We start from the raw sequence: 18,526 nt of genomic DNA, 5'->3' as shown, positions 1-18,526 counted from the left end.
CAATCGGACCAACGTCGAAATCTCTGGAAGCATTGAAATTTGATATGTAAATTATACTAACACATGCCTCATGTCTAGAAATTTCTATTCTTAACACTATAATATTAGGCATATACAGATCTCCATCAAATAGTAACGCAGACTGTTTCAATTCTTCTCTATGTTCTCATCTGGACACTATGAAGTCAACTAAAAATATTATCATAACCGGAGATATTAATATCAATATAGCAGAGAAAACTAACGAAAAATCTTTTGAACAGGCAAACAGATTAAACTACCTATGTTCAAGTTAATTAATGCTTTTAGTTGTTTACGCCATCTACTATGTATTCACTATAATTATAAAGTCCTAATTTTGCATGTGAACCTATCTATCTTATGTATTAAAACTCATTACCGCGAACAGATGGCGTTACGGGTTCTAAAAATCATCGAGTATAGTTGTTTACTTTAATAAATTGTCTTGCACTACCTATCTGCATGAACGCTGCAGTTTTAATTCTCCCACAACTCTCATCGAACGGTACAAAAGTGGTCCTTACCGAACGGATATAAGAACTATTTTAGTGTGACAGCGAAATTAACCTCAAATGTTGTTCACGTTTTAACGAATTTAAATGGATTAATGAAGAAATTTAAGTGAAAAAACTGTATAATAAGTGATAAATAGACTTGATAAGTGTATACAAACGTTGGTGTGCGTATATCTTCATTATGGAAGACTATATAAAGGAACAAGAAAACGTGTACGCGTTGTTGGTGAAAGCTATTTCTAATTACAAGAAATCACCGAAACAAAGATTAACTAGTGGTTATGTACAGTTACGGATGGAAATATTGACCGAATATTGGACTCGGTTTCACAGCAATCACATGGAAATGTTGAAATTAGTATCTAAAAAAGATCGCGGACAGTATGAATATTTCACAAAAGATTATTTTATGGAAGTCGAAGAACAATACATCGAGTTACGGTCAGATATGATGGATTTGTTATTGAAGTTAAATTCACGAAGCGGAGAAAGTGCATCGAGTTCACATAACCCTCCAAATGCCACTAGTATGAGTGATGAAGTTCGTCTGCCGAAAATTAATATCCCACAGTACTCTGGCAGTTATCACGAATGGACTTCGTTTCACGATATGTACACATCGCTAATACACAATAAAACCACACTCAATAAAGTGCAAAAAATGCATTATTTAAAAAGTTGTTTATCGGGTGAGGCGGAACAGTTACTTAAGCATATACCTATCAGCGAGAGTAATTACGACATGGCATGGAATGTTTTATTAAAAAGATACAACAATAAACGAATAATTGTTAACACAATTTTGACACGATTAGTAAATCAACGAAAATTAGCTACGGGAACATCGAAAGGGTTACGAGATTTGTTAGACACCACAAGTGAATGTTTGAATAAATTGAAGAATCAAGATATACAAGTTGATACATGGGATACTCTGGTAATTCATTTAATTGTAAATAAATTAGACTCGGAGTCACATAAATAATGGGAACTCGAGCTCGGGTCCCTAGATATCAGTGAATTACCAACACTAAACATGTTAACCAAGTTCCTGGAAAAAAGATTTCGTGTTTTGGAAATGATACAAGCTCCGTCGTCGACTGCACCTGTAAATAAAAGAAGTTTTCATATAAATAAAAGCGAACAAAAATGCATTTTTTGTAACCAAGACCACCTATTATACACTTGTAAGGAATTTACGAAACTTGCAGTAGAAAAGAGAGTGGAATATGTGCAAGGCTGGCGGCTTTGTTTTAATTGCCTAGTACCGGGGCATTCAGTTAAGTTCTGCAAACATCGATCTTCTTGCCGCCAATGTGGGAGAAAACACCACTCTCTGCTGCATAGCACGTGGAGCCCTCAGTCTCAGACCTCTGCGCCGGTTCCGGAGTCATCAGCGCCGCTTTTAGAGAATAAAGAAGATATCAAGGAAGAAAAAGAAGATAAAAATAAAAAGATAATTATATCTCACCTCACTACGGGGAGTCACGCGCGGCTGATGCCAACTGCATTAGTGCAAGTATACGCTGAGAACGGAGAAAAACACTTGATGAGAGCGCTGTTGGATCCATGCTCACAAGAGTCTTTTATAACTGAGGCCGCGGCACAAAGGCTTCGTTTACGACGTACCTCAGTCGGTGGGCATGTAACAGGGGTCGAGAAGATGAAGACTACCCTTAAGTATGTAACTGAAATAGAGTTCTCATCAAGAATCGAGCTGAAAATGAAAATGAAAGCAACTACATACGTTGTTCATCACATCACCGACATTATGCCGGAGAATGAAGTGAAGATGGAAAACTGGAAACATGTCGAGAAGTTGTGCCTCGCAGATCCAACTTGTCACACTCCAGGTCACATCGACTTGCTTTTAGGAGTCGAAATTTGGAGCGAAGTTATTAAACCTGGAGTGATCAATGGCCCCTCAGGAACACCTATAGCACAAGACAGTCACCTGGGGTGGATAATTTGCGGGAATGTGAGGACAGAGCACACTGCCACAAAAAACATCGTCAGCATGCATCTTAATGTTGATCTTAATAACATGCTGAAGAAGTTCTGGGAGTTAGAAACCATAGAAGAAGAAAGCCATACACTAACCTCAGACGAAAAGAAGGCAGAAGACATTTATGAGAAGACGCACAAAAGAAGAGAAGATGGTCGTTACGTGGTCAGGCTGCCATTTAGAGAAGATACACCTGTTTTACCACGTGACTCACGAGAGATAGCAGTGAAGAGATGGATGTCGCTAGAAAGAAGATTAGATAAGAATCCAAAATTGAAAGATGATTACAACGACGTCTTAAAAGAGTACCTAGAACTACAACACATGAAGAAAGTAGATGATAAAAAAATAACCGAGAATTGCGTGTATCTCCCCCACCACGCTATTATAAGGGAAGACAAAGAAACTACAAGGGTGAGAATTGTATTTCATGCTTCATGTGCTGGAACTAATGGGGCTACCTTAAACGATGCATTACTCATAGGCCCTACTCTTCAACAAGATTTACGCGATATACTGCTGAGATGGAGAACACACAAAATCGCATATGTCGCAGACATCATTAAAATGTATCGGCAGATTGAAGTTGATGAGGCAGATACAAATTATCAAAGCATCGTTTGGAGAACCGATACTAAAAAACCAATAGAAGATTACAAATTACTTACCGTTACCTTCGGGACCTCTTGCGCTCCCTACTTGGCCATCAAAACCTTACGTCAAGTTGCGATAGATGAGGGTCAAGAGTATCCTGAAACACAGCGTATCATATTGGAAGATTTCTACATGGACGACGTTCTGTCGGGGCATGAAACAGAAGAGCAAGCTAAAAGAAATCAGAAAGAAATTACAGCAATTCTCAAAAAGGGTGGGTTTGAACTTCAAAAGTGGAGTTCAAATAGTGAAGCATTCATGCAAGAGATTGAACCTGTAAAACGATCTCCAAAGGCCCAAAGAGAAGTAGATGGGTATAATTTGGAACACTAAAGAAGACAAATTGCAAATTACGAATAATTTGAAAGACTTACCTGAACAACCAGTCACGAAGCGGAATGTTTTAGCAGATATAGCATCATTATTTGATCCGATGGGTTGGCTGGCGCCTGCAGTAGTCATCGCTAAAACATTCATGCAGAAATTATGGCAATTAGGTGTTGGTTGGGATGAAGAACTCGCAGCTGAAGTGAAGGAAGAGTGGATGAAGTTTAGAAATGAGATTCCTGCACTGACAGAAGTAAAGATAAATCGTTGGGTACATACAAATGCAGACAGAAGTTCGATTGAGGTTCATGGATTTTCTGATGCCTCGATGAGCGCTTACGCAGCAGTAATATACATCCGAGCCATCGACACAGACGGGCAAGTACAAGTATCTCTACTCACGGCTAAAACGAAAACAGCCCCTTTGAAGCAAATATCCATGCCAAGATTAGAGATGTGCGCAGCTGTTCTACTGTGTAGACTCCTGAAACACGTTGTAAGCATATTAAAAGTTCAAAAACATCAAGTATTTGCCTGGTCGGACTCACAAGTTGTTCTGTCATGGATAAAAGGAGACCCAGGTCGATGGACTCCTTTTGTAAAAAATCGAGTTACTGAAATTAACAAAATGAATGAGATAAACGGGTGGTATTACGTCAATACTAAACACAATCCTGCAGACCCAGCCTCACGAGGAGTTATGCCAAAAAAGCTCTTGGAAAATACACTCTGGTGGGATGGACCGGCGTTTCTCAAAGAGCCAGCCCTTGAACTGCCGGGAACAGTAGTACCTGAAACAGACTTAGAATGCAGAAAAGTTATTAAAACATTGGCTACTACAACTAAAGAAAAGGAAGAGGATTTAATACTTACCTTGATTGCTAAATACTCGTCGCTCGGGAAACTGGTGAGAATAATCGCATACTGTCGAAGATGGATGCTGCATCTGAAAAGAAAGAGAGAAAATAAAGATCACTTACCAACTTACCTGATGACTAAAGAGAGAGATGAAGCACTTACCATTTGCTTAAGACGAACCCAGGAAATCGAATTTCAAGAAGAAATTGATGATTTAAAGAGTAAGAAACAGCTGAAAAGAAAAAGTCGATTGTTGTCACTCGCCCCCTTTTTAGATCCAAAGGGTGTGTTGAGAGTAGGCGGCCGACTTCGCCATGCTGATTTAGAAGCCCAACAGAAGCACCCCATTATAATCACGAAGGACAATGCTCTGTTACCTCTTCTTCTAGCAGAAGCACACAGCAGCACTCTTCATGGCGGTCCACAGTTGATGGTGATGTATCTTCGATCCAAATACTGGCTAATCAACATGACTAATAAAATAAAGAAATATGTACGCAACTGCATCGTTTGTATCCGGCAGAGAGGAGAAACTAGCAATCAGCTAATGGGAGATCTACCTGCTATAAGAGTAAAACCCGCAAAGCCTTTTCTGATCAGCGGAGTAGATTTTGCAGGACCTATAAATGTGCGGATGAGCAAAGGCCGTGGAGCAAAATCCACTAAGGCGTACATATCTTTTTTTGTCTGCATGGTGACCAGAGCGTTTCACATCGAACTCGTGAGTAGTTTAAGTACAGAGGCATTTCTAGCGGCTTTAAGGCGATTCGTATCTAGACGAGGACGATGCGCAGAGATGTGGAGCGACCATGGCACAAATTTCATTGGAGCCAAGAAGGACTTGATAGCCATGTGGCGCCAAGGTCAAGCAAGAATCCCAGATGAGTTTGCAGCCCAGTTAGATAATATGAGGATTACATGGAAATATATCCCTCCTGCAGCTCCTAATTTTGGTGGTATATGGGAGGCCGGCGTAAAATCAATCAAATACCATATGAAAAGGGTAATAGGAAACTCAACCCTCACCTTTGAAGAATTGACGACGTTACTCGCCCAGATTGAAGGATGCCTCAATTCTCGGCCTTTATACCCTCTCAATGACGATCCGGACTCATTACAACCATTAACCCCAGGTCATTTTCTGACCACTGAACAGATTGTTAGTATCCCTGATGATGACTATACGGACTCTAAGATTCACCAGCTATCTAGATGGCAGCTTACGCAAAAGATGTTGCAAGATTTTTGGAGACAATGGCAGAAGGAGTTCTTAACCCGGCTTCAGCAACGTCCTAAATGGAACCGCGTAACCAAAGATCTGGACATAGGCGATCTGGTATTGGTCAAAGATCAACGACTCCCGCCTGGAAGCTGGCCAATGGGCCGTGTTATAGGGAAGCATCCAGGACCTGATGGCTTAACTCGGACATATGAAATACGGACAATTTCTGGAGTTATTCAAAGATCTATAACTAAATTATGTGTTTTACCTTGTATAAAGGACTCCGTCCTTTCCGGGGGAGTATGTTCAAGTTAATTAATGCTTTTAGTTGTTTACGCCATCTACTATGTATTCACTATAATTATAAAGTCCTAATTTTGCATGTGAACCTATCTATCTTATGTATTAAAACTCATTACCGCGAACAGATGGCGTTACGGGTTCTAAAAATCATCGAGTATAGTTGTTTACTTTAATAAATTGTCTTGCACTACCTATCTGCATGAACGCTGCAGTTTTAATTCTCCCACAACTCTCATCGAACGGTACAACCTAAATATGTTGGCAATGCACGGATTGTTACCTGGGCATATTCTACCCACAAGGGAGGGTGCTTGCCTTGACCATTTTATGTTAAAGCTCGACAATAATCTTTCGAACGCTAAGACTTGTTCTAGACACAACGATAACTGACCACGCGATGATACTGCTTAAAATCGGTAGCACTGATATCCCTAAATGCTGTGGTAAAAAGATAATAAAAGTAAATTTCGAGAATGCGCACAGTACTCTCCAAAAAGACAACCTAGCTGAACTGTTTGATCTATATGATCCTAATACACTAACGGAAATGTTTATAGAAAAAATTAGACGTTGCCTCTCGGAAAACACTATTGTTACTTTAATTCCAAGGCGAAATCGCATTATTAAACCATGGATTACCCCAGGAATTCTAAGATGCATCAAAAATAGAAACCATATGCAGAAAAGTGTTCAGAGGAATCCAGACAACATCGTACTAAAAATTACTTATAAAAGATACCGAAATTACTGCAATACCATAATCAAGAAACTAAAACGAAAATACGAAAAGGATCAATTAGACAAAGCTAGCAACAATCCTAAGATGCTCTGGAAAACGATAAATAAGATAACTAATCGCAAATCTGATAGAACTGAGATTTATGAGCTGCTAGACATCAGAGGATCGCCGACGGAGTCAATAAACGCTATCAACCAGTATTTTTCTGACGTCGGTAAATCTCTTGCAGAACTTATTTCACCAGCTGCTAGTAATCCAACAAGTCATGTAGCACTCGATGACTCAACTTCAAATAACACGGTGGTGAACTCTTTTGCTCTACTAGAAACTGACCCCAGAGAGGTAATCTCAATCTTGTCCAGCTTAAAATCAAGTAGTGCTCCTGGATGGGACGGCATCTCAACTCAATGTTTAAAGGTGGCCAGTAATACCGTAGTCCCTATAATATCACGTATAGCGAACCTGTGCTTTGAACAGGGGATATTCCCTGATGTCCTTAAACAAGCGGTCATTACCCCTGTTTACAAGGGAGGAAGCAAAAGTGACGTATCTAACTACCGGCCAATATCGGTGCTACCCGCTATCTCGAAGGTTCTGGAAAAACTGCTAAACAATAGACTAACCAATTACTTAAATAAATTTAATATCCTATCGAAAGCACAGTACGGCTTCAGAAAAGGTATTTCGACAGAGGACGCTGTTACTGCACTATCTTCACTTATTATTAATATCAGTTTTTCTAGACCTGAAGAAGGCTTTTGATACCGTGTCGGTTCCCATCCTTATTAACATATTGGAAAAGAAAGGCATAAGAGGCACCTCTCTATCTCTCTTTAGTAGTTACCTCCAGAACCGAATACAGAAGGTAAAACTAGGTAATTATATCAGTGATGAACGCCCCATATCCTACGGAGTACCACAGGGTAGTGTCCTAGGCCCTACGCCGTTCCTAGTCTATATAAATGAATTATGTAACATGTCTATTGAGGCTGGAACTATATTCACTTATGCAGATGACACAGCTGTGGTATTCTCAGGAGACACGTGGGAGGAAGTTTGCCTCTCTGCAGAACTTGGCCTCACCAAAATCGCTTACTGGCTGCAGAGACACTTGCTCACCCTAAATACCATCAAAACAAACTTTATTTGCTTCTCCAACTGTAACCGTACACAACCAGGAAATGAATTCTCAATCAGGATACATAATTGCTGCAACCAACTAGCCATCTGCTCCTGCCCATCTATTCGCAAAGTGGAATACACAAAATACCTTGGAGTTACGATCGACCAGCGTCTCACGTGGCACCTTCATGCTGAGAACATAATGAATAGGATCCGCAAACTGACCTGGACTTTCCAAAATCTTAGGCATGTAGTGTCAAAAACTGTGCTTAATCAAGTTTACGTATCGCTGGCTCAATCCGTCATCACATACTGTATCTCTGTATGGGGTGGTGCCACAAAGACTAAGTTTCTTGAGCTTGAGAGAGCTCAAAGAGCATTGGTAAAAGTCATGCACCGAAAGCCGTTCAGATTCCCAACTAACAAACTCTATTCACTCTGCAATTTATTGTCTGTGAGAAAATTGTACATTCTAAATCTTATTCTAAAAACACATAAGCGAACTACATACAAAACAAACAATACATGCACACGTAGGAAAAATATTAACGTAATTAAAACCCATACAGTGAAAACGGCATTTGCCAGAAGACAGCAACAGGCACAATCTTGCAATCTGTATAATCGGATCAACAAACACATTGACATTTATTCCTGCACTACATACGAGTGTAAGAATAGGTTAACTAAATGGCTAAAAACTAAAAGCTACAATGACATAGAAAACTTAATTCAAAATAAGTATAGCGAACATTGATATAGACCCAAACAAACACGCACACACACACACACACACACACACACACACACACACGCACGCACGCACGCACGCACGCACGCACGCACGCACACACACGCACGTCTATTTTATATTAAGTACCCAATGCATCTCTTGTATCATAATAGTGTCTTGTTAAAAATTTTGTAAATGAAAAAATGTTGTTAGGTATCTGTTACTTTTCTATAGTTTAACATACTTTCTACATCTAAGTTACTGTAAATTAACCGCGTGGAAGAGCGGTGCTCTCTTAGCACAAGTGTTTTCTCACTTAAAAAGAGGCACCAGCGCAGATATTGTAATTTGTTTTTTAAGCTACTGATTTTTTTTGAATTATATAAATAGAGTTTCTGGTTTCTCGACCTTTTTTATTTCTCGAGGCAAGGGAATTCTCGACCAGTATTTCTCGAGTTTCTCGAGTATCTCGAGAATTTTTTAAAGTTTCAAAATGTTATTTTCATTTTTATGCTTTTTTTACAATTCAGACGCGTAGGAGTCGTAGGTGAAATCAATAATCAAACAAATGGTACCATAAATGCACTTAATAATCAAAAATTCAACAAGAAAAAAAAAAACATGTATTTCTTTAGGTATTTATAAAAATTTGGGTTAAATTATGGTATTTTATGGTATAATATTCAAGTGAATTAATTCAACTCGATGTGAACAACTTACAGAAGATTTTACTACGTAATACACTTACTCAACGTAACAATAATGCAGCTAAAATTTTTCTAATTTTGCCAGTAGGAATATATCGGGATGATTTGATGATCAATTGTATTTTAGTTTTGTATTATGCTATTTGTATTATGATTATTAACCGATTGTTCTTGTGTGTTGTGCAGGTGCTGCGGCCGTTCCTGCTGCGGCGGCTGAAGGCGGACGTGGAGCGGCAGATGCCGCGCAAGTACGAGCATGTGCTGCTGTGCCGCCTCGCCAAGCGGCAGCGCTGCCTCTACGACGACTTCATGGCGAGGGCCAAGTGAGTTCACCACTTCATTTAGAACCGTTCCTGCTGCGGCGGCTGAAGGCGGACCTGGAGCGGCAGGTGCCTTAAGGCGCCGCAGCAGCGCACTTTAAGCGAATCAAATTTGTAGGTCTTCCCGATTGCAGCAAATTCCCCTGAAGAGCCTGATAAACTTTTCACACTTGTATATTTGATGTGCAGGACGAAAGAGAGCCTGGCGTCCGGCAACCTGCTGAGCGTGATCAACGTTCTCATGCAGCTGCGGAAAGTGTGCAACCACCCCGACCTGTTCGAGCCGCGCGCCGTCGCCTCGCCCTTCCACATGGACGCGCTGCGGATACACGTGCCTGCCGTCGTACTGCTGGAGGAGGTGGGTATTCTGTACAACACCCCGACCTGTTCGAGCCGCGCGCCGTCGCCTCGCCCTTCCACATGGACGCGCTGCGGATACACGTGCCTGCCGTCGTACTGCTGGAGGAGGTGGGTATTCTGTACAACACCCCGACCTGTTCGAGCCGCGCGCCGTCGCCTCGCCCTTCCACATGGACGCGCTGCGGATACACGTGCCTGCCGTCGTACTGCTGGAGGAGGTGGGTATTCTGTACAACACCCCGACCTGTTCGAGCCGCGCGCCGTCGCCTCGCCCTTCCACATGGACGCGCTGCGGATACACGTGCCTGCCGTCGTACTGCTGGAGGAGGTGGGTATTCTGTACAACACCCCGACCTGTTCGAGCCGCGCGCCGTCGCCTCGCCCTTCCACATGGACGCGCTGCGGATACACGTGCCTGCCGTCGTACTGCTGGAGGAGGTGGGTATTCTGTACAACACCCCGACCTGTTCGAGCCGCGCGCCGTCGCCTCGCCCTTCCACATGGACGCGCTGCGGATACACGTGCCTGCCGTCGTACTGCTGGAGGAGGTGGGTATTCTGTACAACACCCCGACCTGTTCGAGCCGCGCGCCGTCGCCTCGCCCCTCGTGGCGGTGCTATTTTCCCGTGGGAAGCGGTCCTTGACATTTTCGAAACGTGTTCGTCGCAGAGATAATCGTCTCTCTCTATACAGGTGCGGGAGCGGATAGCGTGCGCGGCGCGTCTCGGCGGCGACCTCGCCTCCCTCGAAGCCGGCGACGCGGGCGCCTTCGCGGCGCACCGCGCGCGGCACCTGGCGCCGCCGCGCCGCCTGCTGGAGGAGCTGTGCGCCGCGCCGCCGCCCGCGCCGCCGCGCCCGCCCGAGGCCACGCTGCGGATACATCTGCGGCTCGTGCCGCGCGCGCTGCCTCCCGCTGCACTAGGTCAGTATACAGACTAGGGGCGGGCCCCTCGCGGCGCACCGCGCGCGGCACCTGGCGCCGCCGCGCCGCCTGCTGGAGGAGCTGTGCGCCGCGCCGCCGCCCGCGCCGCCGCGCCCGCCCGAGGCCACGCTGCGGATACATCTGCGGCTCGTGCCGCGCGCGCTGCCTCCCGCTGCACTAGGTCAGTATACAGACTAGGGGCGGGCCCCTCGCGGCGCACCGCGCGCGGCACCTGGCGCCGCCGCGCCGCCTGCTGGAGGAGCTGTGCGCCGCGCCGCCGCCCGCGCCGCCGCGCCCGCCCGAGGCCACGCTGCGGATACATCTGCGGCTCGTGCCGCGCGCGCTGCCTCCCGCTGCACTAGGTCAGTATACAGACTGGTGGCGGGCCCCTCGCGGCGCACCGCGCGCGGCACCTGGCGCCGCCGCGCCGCCTGCTGGAGGAGCTGTGCGCCGCGCCGCCGCCCGCGCCGCCGCGCCCGCCCGAGGCCACGCTGCGGATACATCTGCGGCTCGTGCCGCGCGCGCTGCCTCCCGCCGCACTAGGTCAGTATACAGACTAGGGGCGGGCCCCTCGCGGCGCACCGCGCGCGGCACCTGGCGCCGCCGCGCCGCCTGCTGGAGGAGCTGTGCGCCGCGCCGCCGCCCGCGCCGCCGCGCCCGCCCGAGGCCACGCTGCGGATACATCTGCGGCTCGTGCCGCGCGCGCTGCCTCCCGCTGCACTAGGTCAGTATACAGACTAGGGGCGGGCCCCTCGCGGCGCACCGCGCGCGGCACCTGGCGCCGCCGCGCCGCCTGCTGGAGGAGCTGTGCGCCGCGCCGCCGCCCGCGCCGCCGCGCCCGCCCGAGGCCACGCTGCGGATACATCTGCGGCTCGTGCCGCGCGCGCTGCCTCCCGCTGCACTAGGTCAGTATACAGACTGGTGGCGGGCCCCTCGCGGCGCACCGCGCGCGGCACCTGGCGCCGCCGCGCCGCCTGCTGGAGGAGCTGTGCGCCGCGCCGCCGCCCGCGCCGCCGCGCCCGCCCGAGGCCACGCTGCGGATACATCTGCGGCTCGTGCCGCGCGCGCTGCCTCCCGCTGCACTAGGTCAGTATACAGACTAGGGGCGGGCCCCTCGCGGCGCACCGCGCGCGGCACCTGGCGCCGCCGCGCCGCCTGCTGGAGGAGCTGTGCGCCGCGCCGCCGCCCGCGCCGCCGCGCCCGCCCGAGGCCACGCTGCGGATACATCTGCGGCTCGTGCCGCGCGCGCTGCCTCCCGCCGCACTAGGTCAGTATACAGACTAGTGGCGTCCCGTTCGCAAGGAACTTCGCATTTAATAAAACCATTTTTTTATTGATTCAAAGAATTACAGAGAACTTATACACTGTGAAATTAAAAACAGTAGTATACAGACTAGTACATGATACAGTCCTAAGGAGATGACAAACAGTACTAATGCAAAAATGAAAAACGAATACAAGAAGTGTTTTAAGCACAGCTAATAAGTGACGACTTCGCGATCGGAAATTAAATTGGGCCCTAGCCATAAAAGGAACGAACAGGCGTACGACTTGTGCAACCCGTTCAGGGAAGTCCCGAGTTTCCTCGCAGAAGATTACAGACAGAAGTCAGTAGCCTATAGTTTCGTCTTCTCCTTAGAAGTAGACCCTAAAATGCCTAGCAGAAATTTTGATGAAAATTCAGTATTACCCACGTATCACATTCCTGAGTAAGACATTTTGCCTGAAACTTTTTTGCTTGGTGTTAAGGCTTCTGACGTTCTGGTAAGTGATGTTGAGAGAATGGATGTTGGCTGGGTCGCGGTGGATTTTAGGCTTCCGTTCTTCGTTTTCACACTACCGACCTTTGTCAGTTCCACCGACCAAAACCAACTATCGTCAAAATGGGTTCTTCCCACTAGTTACCACCAAGTTGTTACCAGTGGTAACTACTGGGATTTTTTTTTCCCACCTTTTACCACTGGTAACTACTGGGAAAAAAATGCCCACTAGTTACCACCAACTCGGTTTGGTGGTAACTACTGGAATTTTTTTCCCATTAGTTACCACCAAAATTTTGTTAGGGTTCAATACTAATAAAAACAGTAGAAATAGTAAAGTATAAATAAATAGTGCTTTAATAAAAAGTTATAAGTCGATTAGTGTTTCCGTTAACTGCTTTAAAAGTGATCAAAAATATTAAAACCGGTGCAAGTGCATAAAATTAAAAGGTAAAGAGAAATTAACGTTTGGTTGAAATTTATCTCATTAATTGTAAATTGAATTAATTGTGACGTTATCTATGAAACCTGGATCTTTTGTCGAGGGCGCTTACGCCGCACTGCGTAGCGCAGCGTGTTATTTATATAGGAGCATCGTTGATAATGGCGTAAACGCCATCGACAATAAGGTCCGTTTCAATAAATAACGTCACATTTATACGAATTAACAAACAAATCAGTCAAAGACCGACTATTTTTGATCACTTTTAAGGCAGTTTACTGAAACAGTAATCGACTTATAATTAAACTAATAACTAATTAACTTATAATTAATTCATCTTTTAATTAATTATTGATTAAAGCACTCTATATTTAGACTGTTTTATTAGTATTGAATGCTAACCAAAGTTTGGTGGTAACTACTGGGAAAAAAATCCCACTTGTTACCAGTGGTAACTACTGGGAAAATAAATCCCAGTAGTTACCACTGGTGAAAGGTGGAAAAAAGATCCCAGTAGTTACCACTGGTAACAACTTGGTGGTAACTAGTGGGAATTACCCGTCAAAATGCATACTTTGTCCGAGCTTCGAGGTCAATCAATGAACTGTGTCATGGCAACGATAACTGGATTTACATCTAATGGAATCCGCTATAATCAAAGAGTAAAGTAAGTATATAGGTAAAGAGAGCCCTCTTGAAGCATTTTATTGAAACTCATTTGAAAGCGCCATCTCTGATCTCATCCCCAAGTTAAATATGTATGTGTGCGTGCACAACTACATATGCATCCGTACGTGTACTTTCGTCCTACATAATATTAGGTCTACTTGATCGGTTTACAAGTTATTTTTTTTGTTTAGTTTCTTGTAACAAACATGTTTTATTGGTTACTAGAAATCAAAACAAAAAAAAATACTTGTAAACCTCCCAAGTAGACCAATATTATGTAGAAAAGGTTTTAAAAGAATGAAATGAATTTTTTTTTTTTTTTTTTTATAACGATAGGCAAGCGTTTGACCACGATCTCACCTGATGGTAAGTGATGATGCGGTCTACGGTGGAGCACGCTTACCTATGAGATACCTATTTACCCTAGCCTTGAAGAGACCCAGATTGTACTCATGCGGAAACACAGACTCGGGCAGGGCATTCCACTCCTTGGCAGTTCGCATAAGAAATGTTGAAGCAAAACGCTTCGTGCGTATTTGTGGAATACCTACCATGAAGCGGTGCCGGAGTGCCGATTGGCTGGTAGTCCGATGGTGAAATGGGGACGGAGGAATAAGGTTGTGCAGTTCCTCGGCACACTCTCCGAAATGTATCCTGTAAAAGATCGTTAGGCTGAAAAAAAAACCTAATATTTAGTAACGTAAGTATGTTTAATGCTTCCAATTTGGTATACAAGATAGTTATAAAGTAGGTGTAAGTACTTGCAACTCCTAATCTCTTTGGAATTGTTCTTCTTTTTAGCATTGTTCATCTTTGTGCACAAAGCTGCATTGCCTCGTCTTCTACGGCATGCATCTCAGTCTGACCCAGTACTCTTTCGTGTTCGCATAAATGACTTCTCAACTGAGTGTTCCTTCTTTGACATTAACAGCTAACTGAACTTGAATTCAAAATGTTCCGGAGGTAAAGTCTCTAGAATCTTGCACGTTACGAGAATTTGGGGTAATTTCGTGTAGCTCTATAGCTCCGTAACGTAAGTAGTTCGCTCCAGATATTCTTAAAATTGACACATGAGTAATGATGTTTTGATTCGGGTCTTTCTTGTAGCTGATGAGTTTCAGGCATAGGTCGTATGTCTTATCTACGCACATAGATGCGCTCTAGTTCGGAATCAAATTGCACGAATCTTTGCGGATGGCAGGGCCGGATTTAGGGAGGGCAACCGGGGCGACAGCCCCGGGGCCTCCACAAAAGAGGGGCCCCCACAATAGAGACTTCGGAAAATTGTCCATTATATTTGGAAAATAATTTGGGGCCAGAGGGCCTCTACTCATTTGTTGCCCCGAGGCCTCCAGAGTCTAAATCCGGCATTGGCGGATGGTATTTTCTTCTTACCTTCGAGATTATCTAAATAAACCCTCCCGGCATCGGCATTGCCTTGAGCACTATTAAGATTTTGAACCTCCAGATTTTGTAACATTGGGAGTCTAATTTCCTATTTGAATCGACAATCGAGGTACATGCAATCTTCTTAATGTTGTATTCATGCCTTAAAATTATATCCATTTGTAGTGACATCTAGTGATGTAGTTTACATAATCGGAAGTCAACTTTACGCAAAAGTAGGTTGTCTGGAATGGAATTATAGAAATCGCCACCATCTTTACTAACGTAAACTATTTTCCTAGTGTCCCCCACCCCCCTGGCTATAATTCAAAACCTCTACTTTCTTCGCTCCCCTGCCTGCAGATAATTAGCATAGGTTTAATTTAATTTTTAGTTTGAATAAGGAACAAATTACTTGCTTCTTTTCTCGTAGCATGTTTTGGCGTTTGTAATGTGTTATAGCCTGTAATATGCCTACCTTTGTATCCTGTCTGTGGAAACCTGTAATTGGCTTCTCTGGTACATATTTATGTTAACCTAGTTTTAGTTAACTTAAGAGCACATCAACGTGCTCACTAGCGCCACTGCTAAATAATTGTGATTATTTAATTTTTAAATTTAACGATAGACAAACAATCACAATTATTTTCCAGCGGCGCTAGTGAGCACGTCGATGGGCTCTCAAGCTGACGGTTTTCCAAATAAAATGAATGATCAGGTGCCGCGACGGCGCCCCCGCTGCGCGTGCGGCGGGCGCCGGCGGCGGGGCGGGGCGCGGCGGCGGGGCCGGCGGCGGCGGGGGGCGGCACCGGGGGCACCGGGGGCGGCGCGGCGGCGCGGCTCGAGGAGCGGCGCCTGGCGTGCCTGCGGCGCCTGGCCGCGGCCAACGAGCGGCGCTGCTGGCGCCTGCCGCTGCTGGGCGCCGACCTGCGCCGCGCCGTGCGCGCGCGCCCGCCGCGCCCGCCCGCGCCGCTGCGCCCGCCCGACCTCGCCGCGCTGCTCGACCGGATGCACGACGTCATCGATAGGTAACACCGCTTCCACTACCTACCTTGGACCTTTCATTTTTTGTACTATAGCGATCTGTTTGGTGTAGGAGAGCCACCCTAAAAAAATTCTTTTAGTGTTCGTTTTACGACTTTGTTGACAGACGACGACTGCTTATGAGTTAAAATACACTTATAAAGTATTAAGTAGAAAATATATTATAATAAAAAAACCGGCCAACTACGAGTAACACTCGCTCCCTAGGGGGTCCACGGGTACCTGATGATTCTCCGGCATTTTTTTAGCCGATTATCGATTCGCAGACAACGATTCGCCATAAGTCTTTTTGCAGAGTGATTGATTTGTAGATGTAACTGTTGGTCGACTAACGTTCGGGGACTAGGGACTTGTCATTTATCGACTTTCGATATACCTTTATCGATACAAAGTAGAATTCATCATATTAAAAAAGATTACAAGTAGAGATAGGTAACAAGCGATTTTATCTCTAAAGAACAATCTTTTCCAGATAACTTTTGAGTACTTAGTTGAAAATGCGTAATACAGATTTGCAATTGTTTACCATTGAATTGCCGACAGACATTTAGTCGAATATTATTTAAAAGACAACGTTTCAAGTATTTTCAATTCATCGACAAGTCATTGCGTCGAGGACTCGATACTAGGTAATTTGAATCGAGGTATTTTAATTGGTAGTTGACTTATTTCAATAAAATTCGTGTCATGGCATTGAAGTTTGGGTGGACAATGAGACTGGGTTATTGCAAAGACGTCCGGACACCTGCCATAACAATGTTTTCACTGGTTATACCGGTTAACATTTTTACTGGGTATCGTTTTTTAGCGTTCACATTATTTTTTGCGTAAATTACCAAGCATTTTTATAAATAAACAATTATTGTTATCATTTATTAAGAATCATTGAGGTGTTACAATATTGTTTAAAAAAAAAATCCTATATGCGACTTAACGTCATAATGACGTCACGTTCGCTCTCCGTGTAGAGGTATATGAATGTGAATATGACCACAGGTTCAGCGTGTGTTGGCGCGCGTGCGTGGCGCCGGCGCCGGCGCTGGAGGCGGGCGCGGGGCGCGCGGCGCGCGCGTGGCGGGCGGCGGCGGCGGCGGCCGGGGCGGGCGCCGCGCCGCGCGCCGCCGCCGCGCTGGCCGCGCTGCACGCCGCCGCCAGCCGCCAGGCCGTGGCCTTCCCGCACCCGCGCCTGCTGCAGTTCGACTGCGGCAAGCTGCAGGCGCTCGCCCCGCTGCTGCGCCGCCTCAAGGCCGGCGGCCACCGCGTGCTCATCTTCACGCAGATGACGCGCGTGCTCGACGTGCTCGAGGCCTTCCTCAGCCTGCACGGCCACGCCTACGCGCGCCTCGACGGCGCCACCAAGGTGGAGCGCCGCCAGGCGCTGGTGGAGCGCTTCAACGCGGACCCGCGCCTGTTCGCCTTCATCCTGTCCACGCGCTCCGGCGGCGTCGGCCTCAACCTCACCGGCGCCGACTGCGTCATCTTCTACGACTCCGACTGGAACCCCACCATGGACGCGCAGGCCCAGGTACGGTTCGCTCGACGCGCAGACTGTCACCCTGTTCGACGACGGCGCGATAACGACGAGTGTTTGTGTAGGACCGCTGCCACCGCATCGGGCAGACGCGCGACGTGCACGTGTTCCGGCTGGTGACGCAGGCCACGGTGGAGGAGAACATCCTGCGCAAGGCCACCGAGAAGCGGCGCCTCGGCGAGCTGGCCATAGACGACGGCCACTTCACCACCTCCTACCTGCGCGAGGTGAGTCCGCCGGGCGCACCGCGGCGCCGACGCACTGGGGCCTGAAATTCGGCTCTCATTGATATAGAAACCGAACTTGTTATTTTTATGCGTTTTTGATTAAAATAAGTTTTTGCCCAGCATTGTTATGGCAACCTTTGAGTTTTAGACGATTTGGAATGTCGAAAACTGTCGAGTTTACGATTTTTTTTCAAAATAAATGTATGGAGCAGGAACAAGAAATCATTATTACTCAAGAACCGCAGAACAAACCGTAATATCCTCGCAGGTGGTTGTACTACGAATTATTTGTGATTTTTTGGCATACTACATGTATCCGTTACGGATGCGGTTTTTTTTAAATCATTAATAATTTTAATTGAAAAAACACAAAAACCAAAGTCAGCATTTTAAGTTTTTTTTTTTTATTGAAATGGGTTTTGTCCAGTACGTTTATGCTAAGTTATAAGTTTCAGACGATTTGATTTGAAAATAGTAGAGTAACAATGCTAGACAAAACCTATTTCAATCAAAAGAACATAAAAATAACAACTTCGGTTTCTATGTCAATGTGAGTCGAATTTCAGCCCACAGTGCGACGGTGCGATGTGACGAAGGCTAGAAGATATCTTCGCTTTCGAGAGTTATGTTTTAGTTTGGCCAGTTTTTTATTGTACATA

The 18,526-nt window shown here is 45.7% G+C and overlaps 1 protein-coding gene across 1 annotated transcript in view; it reads left to right on the top strand.

The window, feature by feature from the left end:
• LOC133520975 (helicase domino) overlaps positions 1-18,526 on the top strand; it is a gene marked incomplete at its 3' end in the record, with an annotated part of 65,343 nt that overhangs the window by 36,699 nt on the left and 10,118 nt on the right. The window contains 6 exon segments of the mRNA XM_061855695.1: positions 9,393-9,529; positions 9,716-9,884; positions 10,580-10,922; positions 15,883-16,093; positions 17,106-17,634; positions 17,706-17,867. Coding sequence (XP_061711679.1) covers positions 9,393-9,529; positions 9,716-9,884; positions 10,580-10,922; positions 15,883-16,093; positions 17,106-17,634; positions 17,706-17,867 — 1,551 coding nt within the window.

This window comes from Cydia pomonella, chromosome 9 (assembly GCF_033807575.1).
Source record: "Cydia pomonella isolate Wapato2018A chromosome 9, ilCydPomo1, whole genome shotgun sequence".
NCBI lineage: Eukaryota > Metazoa > Arthropoda > Insecta > Lepidoptera > Tortricidae > Cydia > Cydia pomonella.
The sequence above is the reverse complement of the archived record's forward strand: the minus strand, read 5'-3'. Positions and strand labels throughout refer to the sequence as shown.